The sequence below is a fragment of the Rattus norvegicus genome, chromosome 20 (assembly GCF_021556685.1).
Source record: "Rattus norvegicus strain SHRSP/BbbUtx chromosome 20, alternate assembly SHRSP_T2T, whole genome shotgun sequence".
NCBI lineage: Eukaryota > Metazoa > Chordata > Mammalia > Rodentia > Muridae > Rattus > Rattus norvegicus.
In genome coordinates, this window is record NC_141553.1 from 32,875,594 (window position 1) to 32,884,400 (window position 8,807).

Consider the following 8,807-nt stretch of genomic DNA (forward strand, 5'->3'; position numbering starts at 1 on the left):
TTATAATAAGCACACTGTAGCTGTTCAGACACACCAGAAGAGGGCATCAGATCTCATTACAGATGGTTGTGAGCCACCATGTGGTTGCTGGGAATTGAACTCAGGACCTCTGGAAGAGCAGTCAGTGCTCTTAACCACTGAGCCATCTCTCCAGCCCCCGAAGCTAGGGTTTTTAAGTAAAAATTGCAATCCTGGAAAACTTGAAATTCATTACCATGAGCTTGATGACTTCCCTTCTTGATGACATGGGAAATACTAACAAAGGTAATACTTAAAAATTCTGTAAGATGTATCAAAAGCTTTAGGAGAAGAAAAATCGGCAAACCATTTCAAAACTGATCCATGCATGCATGATATTATATGATCATCCCTGGGTAAAGAGCTAATCAACCTGCAAGACAGACCAATATTTATTAACAAAACAGTGGAGGTGTAGGAAGAAAGAAGTACAGAGACGCAGGCAACAGAGGCAAAAAGTACGAAGTATGAAAAGTCATAGTGAAACTCACTATTTTGTGTACTAAAAATAAAACAATTAAAATACAAACCTATTGTACGAGCAGTTATCTTAGTGGTTTAGATTCTACACTACAGTCAACCTTTAAGAAACGATCTCCCATCTACAGCCACACACTCTAAGCACACCCCATCTTATCTGATCTCTTACTACCTCTTTAGAGAAATTGTTTGGTTTACAACAGAGTGTGGCTGCATAGCCCTGGTTGGCCTCAGACTTGCTACATAGACCATAATGGCTGGGAACTCAAGAGATCTGCTGGCCTCTGCCTCCTGGGTTCTTGTCAACTTTTACCACCAGAGAATATTGACAGTTACCTGACAGGGCTATCAGAATATTCCTCCTCGGGCTGGAGAGATGGCTCAGCAGTTAAGAGCACCCGACTGCTCTTCCAGAGGTCATGAGTTCAATTCCCAGCAACCACATGGTGGCTCACAACCATCTGTAAGGAGATCCGATGCCCTCTTCTGGTGTATCTGAAGACAGCTACAGTGTACTTATATATATAATAAATAAAATAAATCTTTAAAAAAAAAAAAAAAAAAGAATATTCCTCCTCCCTTTCAAGCTATAGGTTTCTTCCTGGTCAAATTTTCTTCCTACCAATAGAATGCTATCCCAATGAAACTGAACACAACAATACGTGCAAGAGTCCAAGGAGCACCCACTGAGCCAGATGTTAAAGGAGAACAACGCTGCTCTGCTCGCTCACTTTACTTGATGTTGGAAAAGCTATTTTAGATTTAAAATGGAATCAGCATTAACAGTGTAGTTGTGTGGCTGCCATCATAATACTTGGGAGGCCAAGGCATAGACTACATACTGAAATTTAAATATTTATTGTCCATCCCTACCGAAATTAATATTAATATTTACAGCTTTCTTGGTTTCAAGTTCTAAAACAATAATCACACACATGCGCGCTGCGCGCACACACACACATGCACAGATAAAGAGAGAAAGAGAGAGAGAGAGATAGATAAAGCTATCTTGTGCCCCCAAAATTTAAGTGCCAAGGGTCCTGAAATGAAATTGAGAATATTGTCACTGCCTTTTAAAGGTCTGTCTGAATCATAAAGATAAAGAATGGCAAAATTCCTCTTTCAGAAGTCAGGTCCTACAGAGCTCGTCAGTCCTAAATAGCATTTCTCAGCAGCACTTTGGAGAACAGGAATTGGGGTAGGGGTGACCTTAGTGACTACAGTACCAACAAATGTGATCCCCTCTTCCTTTCTGTCTTAGCCACTGTGTCTGCATACCGACCAGCTCCTGGCTAAACCTCCTTCACCCCATTTCTTCACCATTACTACGTTCATTTCAATAATATCCTTGTCCATCTAACAAACTTCTTTGCTTCCACACTGCAGGAATCTAAGTATTACTTGCATGAATGTGTCCACACTTGAACAACAGTGTTGGAGAAATTCATACCACAGGGTACACTGGCTGTCGTGGTGCTTATGATAAACGACACCAACTAGGTCCTTTACTGCCTGGCAGTTCATCTCTCTGGGCTTTCCCCTGGTGTATGGCTACAACAACCTCTCCCACTCTCTTCAAGTACTTCCTCTTAATTCAGCAATGGACCTGAGCTCCTATTTTAGAGAAAACAAGTAGAAATCACACAGAAATCCTGGCAACTCCATCACCCCATCTCTTCTCACCACCATTCACTCCTTGCTGTATAAATAATGCAAGGCCACTCGCGGTGCCAGCTCTTTGTGACTTTTCTGTTCCCAGCATCTTAGTATTACTCAGTCACTTACCACAGCATTCAGCTTTTCCCTTATATAGAAACACGTTCAACTTGAAAAACACAATGAAGTAATACCTCTCCCAAAGCCTACCTTTTCCTCTCTAAGCTATCCTCACTTTTTCCGGATGCTTCTCAGTCTGTCTTCCCAATCCCCCTTCTAGCATAAATTAGTTTATAAAGAATGATTTCTTTAGCTTTGTGTGGGCCTCTTAAATCCTTTCTCTAGTATAACAAAACCCATAATTATAAACTTTTTTAAAGGAACTGCTGTGAGAATGAGATGAATATGTAAAAAGCAAACAAACAAATAAATTTAGAACAGAGCCTAATCCATAGTAACTGATCAATGAAGTTAGCTATATTACCATTATTGCTAATAATGTCACAGACAGCCAACTACACAAGAGCAGGGTACCATAGAGTTGTCCTAAAGTCCTTCATCCCTCCCACCTCTAATCCAGCTTGAACTCTGCTGACTTTTGCCTTTAAGGTTCCCTTGCTTCTCTCTCTCTCCATCACCTCAGTTTATGCTACCATAATAGCACACGGCTACTCTGAAGCTCCCCAAGAGTTTCTTGCATTCACTCTTATTTTCTTAAAATGTCTGCCAGGATAGTCTATTACCTTAAAACCTGGATATTATAACCAGGATAGTCTACTCTAACCTCATATCTGAGACACTCATCTAGTGTTAAAATGCTTGCCCCTGTTATGATAAAGCCCGCGTCTATGGCACAGCCTATGCAGCCTATGCGACAAGGCCAGTCTGGTTCCTACCAATCACACTTACTTCCTGTGTGCTTTCAACTCCTCCCCAGATTTTCAAATGCACCATGGACTCTCACCCACCGCCACACTCTCCCCTTCCCAGTTCCTCTACTTTATATAACGTGAGATGATATTTCTGTCTCTTAGCTCAACTCCTGTTAGTTCACTCCAGCCTTGGGTTAAGAGATGGAGACAGGAGGAACAGAGACAGGCAGCAATGACAGGAGATCCTGTTTTAGATGTAACAATAATGGACCTGGAGATGGTCCAGTTGATAAAGCGTTTGCTATGCAAGTATGCAGGTTGGAGTTCAGGTCCTCAGCACCCAAGTAAAAAGCCAGACATGGGAGGGCGCCTGTAACCCCAGGGCTGGGAAGTAGACAGGACATCCCAGGGGCTTGCTGGCCAGCCCAGTTTATCCAAATTGGCAAGCTCCAAGTTCACTGAGAGATCCTATCTCAAAACATGAGGAAATATCTGATATTGAGCTTTTCCCTTTACACCCACACCCACCCACATACCCACACACCCACCAACCAATAAATAAAACAACACACACTTGAAGCTGCACAAAAACAAGTGTATCATCAGTTTAATACCGACATAATTTCCGACCAAGGCTTCACTACTCTAGTAACGATCTGAACAGTCAGTCACTTCAAAGAGACATTAGCTAGTACAGTACTGTGGAAGAAAGACATGTAATAGAAGGTGCATTTTTTTGAGTGTGGAAACAGAATGTCATTCAGGCTGGCCCGGATTCATGTGTAGCTGTGGTGCCAGATTCTCCTCATCTCCACTTACGTAGTGTTGGGATTAAAGGCAAGGACCGCTGTGTGCAGGCTAGGTGTACTGTTTTGCTAGTATTTCCTAAAAGGAGCCAACAATTGGAGCATACATTCCAAAACAGAGGGGAGTTATTTCAGGGCCCTGGCTCATGACCTTTGCTCTTCTATGTCTATTATTGTCACTATTACTCTTATTTTATTGGTGACTCTGGCTGGGCCTCAACCAAGTGTCTCACCATAGCAGGAATTCTCAGGCATGTACAAAGTTTGAGAGATTCAGTTTGAAATGGTGTCACCTCAAAATATTCTGATTTTTTTCTTCAATTGCAGCCCTTGATATACATCTCTTGCCAAATATAACTTACAGCAAAAAGCTGCTATGTGGATGGCATTTATATTTAATTTAAAAGGGAACTAATGATTTTATTTTTCAGTAAAAGTGTTTTCTTGCTCCCATTCTGACTCTCTTCCCTCCCGGACCCCTTTCTTTCCCCAGCCCCAAATGTTCCTGGCTAGCCTCCCCTCCCCTTTGCCCCTGTCCTTCTGTCTCTACTCTCTTCTCAACTCCCCTTCCAAAAAAAAAAAAAAAAAGTCCCAACCACTAGATTAATTTGCCGTACAATACCTAAAAGCAGAAGGACAGGGAAAAAGTGGCATTTTGGAAGGATACAGAAGTTCCATTTGTCTGGGTTTTTGTTTCATTCATTTAATTTATATGCTTTCTTGAGACAGGGTTTCTCACGTGGCCCAGACTGGCCTTAAACTTCTGATCCGCCTGTCTCTACCACCTAAGTACTGGGATTACAGACACAAATTACCCACATGGGAGTTATCTATGTCTTGAGAATATAAAAACATTTTATTACAAGATGGTGTAAGTACTAATCTCCGAAACCACTGAACTTGGGACACACTTACTACACAGATAGCAAACAGCATCATATGTTACTTCAACATCCTCAAAGAACAGTCAGAAGACCTAGTCGTTTGCTCACTGAGACAAAATTAAAACAGTAAGAAAGCACCAATCTCTTAGAAGATTCAATACTGAGAATCTCAGTAGATTGTCAACAGTTTAGAGAACATCCCCTGAGATTCTGTATATGGCATACTAAGTCTACTTTGAAAGTTGTGACTAGCCCTAAGTCTTTCCACAGTAGTGCACAGTTATTCTACGAAAACTAAGTAAGATGTTTTATGTATATAAACTGACACAGGTGAATCGTGTATAGTTGAATATACATATAAGCAACAAAATCCAAATTATCCTCCTCATCATTTCTTTTTTTTTTTTTTTGGAGTTGGGGACCGAACCCAGGGCCTTGCGCTCGCTAGGCAAGCGCTCTACCACTGAGCTAAATCCCCAACCCCTTCATCATTTCTTAAGGTCTCTGAATCCAGAGTTACAGTCACACTGAAAACCACACTCACACTGTGATATGCTAGCATTCTTTAAGAAGTAATGCTACTTTGTAAGCTGGGACATGGACTTAGAATATGTAAGTATAACTTCTGAAAAAAAAACCACGTAAGTTATTACATGCACAGTCTATTAGAGAAATATTCTTTTAAAATATTTAAAAAACCTGAGTACCTTCTATTCATAGAACCCCCCCATCAGACTTTATTGCTAACATCAGAAAGTACTATTGTTTAACTTCCTTAGGTCATTTAAAAAACAAGTAAATTGTTTTATGCTTTAAAAGCCATTTATCTCCAGTATATGATTAAATATGTAGATGGTATTTAAGTTATTTGGCAAAAGCTACTCCTAATCTTTAAAGCTAAAATACTATTTTAAAAACCACCAAATGCAATTTTACTACATGAAATCTCAGCTTCTAGAAATTACCATTCACTGGAAAAAAAAATCGAGACAGCCTTATTTACACTTAAGGCTTTTACATAAGCACTTTCACCCCACTCTTTCCAAAGAGAAATCATAACATCCTCAATATGTAAAGAGATGCTAATCAAATATTAGTGGCAAATGTTTTTCATGGCTCATATGAAAGATTGCAGAGTACTAAGCAAGGCCAGGACACCAATCTGGTGTACACATTAACCTTGCACAATGGGCACTCTCATTAGTACAGTTAATAGTGAGGAGCTCTTGGGAAAGCAAAGGCACAAAAAACTTCACACGTCTCAGGGTATCTCATGTTTTAAAAATCCTTTTTAAAACGAAGGACCTATTCTCTATTTGAATTGTCTATTTCTAAAATGCTTTCCATATAATGTTAGTACATCATGATTTCTAAAGCTTGTAATGCTGCCCTGGTTTAACTTTCCACGCAAAATAGGTTTGGAGCTTCTGTTTACAACCACACTCCCCTCACTCTGATCAGAGACTATGCAAAGGATTGTCTTTACATCGTCTCAAAGGTCTGAAACTAGGGAAATACTGTAAAGTACAAATGCATGCCTTCTCAAAGTTAGGAGTTATTTGAATACTGACAGGGAGCTAACTCTGAAGACATAGCTGCCCGTAATATCTGCCACATGTGGGTGTAAACCGTGGAGGAGATACTCCATTTCATTTCCCTAGAAGCTTTGATTGGCTCCCCCTAAGTTCATGCATGTCTCTGTGTACAGACGCAGACGTTGATCTGGGCTATCGGATGAAAATGATCAGACCTGCATCTGTCTTTTGAAAATACATCGGTCGAGCTTGTCATTATCAAAGCAGAAGAGGAGAGCTGAGGTATTCCCTGACAGAAGATCTTGGGAATATCTGTTAAAGTAACACCTACAAGGCAGGTAAGTGAGATTAGCTCCTGTCCCCGCCGCATGAGATGCTGGGAGGTGGATGACAGGACGTCTGGAGACCTACACGTCGGTCTCCATCCTTTTCCTCCCCCTCCCGCTCGGCACGCCTTTGCCACACTCACGTATAAAACGCACTCTCCATCACATTCGAAGCTGAGCTGAGCTGTCCAGTGGATAGGTTTTTAAGGATCGTTTTCCTAGTGCGTTAAATGGGATCTAACGCCCTCGGACAGCCTGGGATTGAATGCCACTGCTGCCAGCCCCTGAGGCTCACCTCAAGCTTGTGGTTGATCTGAGACACAGTCTGGGCTTTGTGGCAAAGCTGCGCAAAGCAGGAGCTAAGGCTGGTCATCTTCTGACGCCCCTCATAAGTGATGTCCGCCTGGTCCGGATCGATCTCGCCCAGAAGAAGATCCACATCCACAAAGGCCTTGTCGAACTCCTTCTCGAGCACTTCAAGCCACCGAAACATGGACACTCCACCAGGGGAGACCCCAACAGGGCAGGAGGCGCCCCCTGGGCCGCTGCCGGCTCCCGCCGGGCATGGGCCGCCCGCCGACATGGCGCCGTCCAGGGCCTCGCCGACTGCTGCTCACCTTGGCCGCCCACCCCGCGCGAGGGGAACTGCTAGCACCGAGGCGCCCCTCGCGCGCGCACACACACGCCCCGCAGGTCCCTTCCCTTCCCTCGCGCCGCCAACGCCGACAGCGTAGCTCCAGAGCCGCAAAGGTAGCGCGGCAGTAACAGCGACCGCGACACACGGAAGACCCGTCCGCAAGCCGGCCCGCCCCCGCCGCGCATGCGTAGCGGAGCCCAGAGAGGGCGCAGCCCAGCGGGAGAAAGTGGGCAGGGCCGACCGAAAGCTTGGCCAATGAAAAGCCTCCGCCTCCACAAGCCTGCCTGCGGCCATTTTGACTACTGGCAAAACCCTGCGAAGCAGACGGGTGAGGCGGCCACTTGCAACTGGGAAAGATTGGAGGAAGAGAAGGGAAAGGTTCCACGTCGCAGAGGGGACTGGCTTCCGCCAGTTTGGCTTCACAGTGGGCGGGAACCAGTCCACAGGCCGGTTTGGGAAAGTTGCTGCTGGGGCGTCAAAGGGCTCGGGTGGGAGAGGGGAGGGCCGTGTGTGCATGCGCAATAGCCACGTTTTCCTTTCGGATTTCCAGCTCTTGGAGCGGGATGGGTGTGGACACTGGCTCTTCTTGGTAAACCGGACGGCGCATTCCAGCTAGAAACTGCCTGAAGCTGCCCATGGAAGCTACTGACCAAGTTTTGTTGAATCAATGGGTTTCTTGTATGGTTGACAAGCCTGGGTTCAAGGCCTACACGTTATGGCATAGTGGCTGCCTCACCTCAGTGGTTTTATTACCTTCCTTGGGAACCTTGGTTTCCAAAGTTTACCTCACTTGGCAATTGAGGTAAAGTGAAAGTGGACACACAGCACTCATCTTACTGCTTACAGATCATATATTTCTAAAGCAACGACTTGGCTGTCATTTTCATATATTCATACACATTGAATTCATGTCCCGGTCGAGGCACTGAGGGCATAAAATCTAATGAAACCACCCTCACCCAAGCCGAGCTAGTAAGCTGGTGAGCCTCTCAAGGACTTTTAAGTCTGCATTGCGTGCATCTGGGAGCATTAAGCAAGAGCTTTCTTTGTATCCTGCCTCTCATCTCTTCCACCTCCCCAACTCCACCCCTGTCTAATCCGAGAGTAGACAGTTCGTAAAGGAAAGGAGAAGCCAGAGTAATTAGAATAGGCAAGTAGGAGTTATGCCTCCTGCCTCACCTACAGGAGTATTTGGAAGATTAGTCCAGAATCTTTCAGAAGTTGCTCTTGGGACAGACCTTTCTAATAATTCATCACTCAGAATCTGCATGGCACTGTGTGCCTCTCATCAAAGCAGTACCATTAAGAATTAAGAAACAACAGACTTAGTTTGCCCTTTGGTTACTCCAATGCAAAACTGGTTACCATCAAGCAAAAACTATTATGATTTCAGCAAACTAAGTCAAGTAAAACTAACCACGCAACTCTTGAGTTTAGTCAGAGACTGTCTCATAGGCTTAGTACACAATTGTATAAAACATCCTCTTCCAATGGTTGGTTGCATTTTATTTTATATACATTATATAATAAAATAGATTATATATATATTTCCCATTATTAGACGGCTTAGCAGTTGCCACATCCTGTGTGCTC

General features: G+C 43.6%; 1 protein-coding gene across 2 annotated transcripts in view; it reads right to left on the bottom strand.

Annotated features, from left to right (window-relative positions):
• Gopc (golgi associated PDZ and coiled-coil motif containing) overlaps positions 1-7,354 on the bottom strand; it is a 55,681-nt gene extending 48,327 nt beyond the window's left edge. For both annotated transcript variants that reach the window (NM_001393720.1, NM_001107631.3), the window contains 1 exon segment: positions 6,873-7,354. In NM_001393720.1, coding sequence (NP_001380649.1) covers positions 6,873-7,160 — 288 coding nt within the window. In that variant the 5' untranslated portion in view covers positions 7,161-7,354.
• Positions 7,355-8,807: the final 1,453 nt, after the last annotated feature.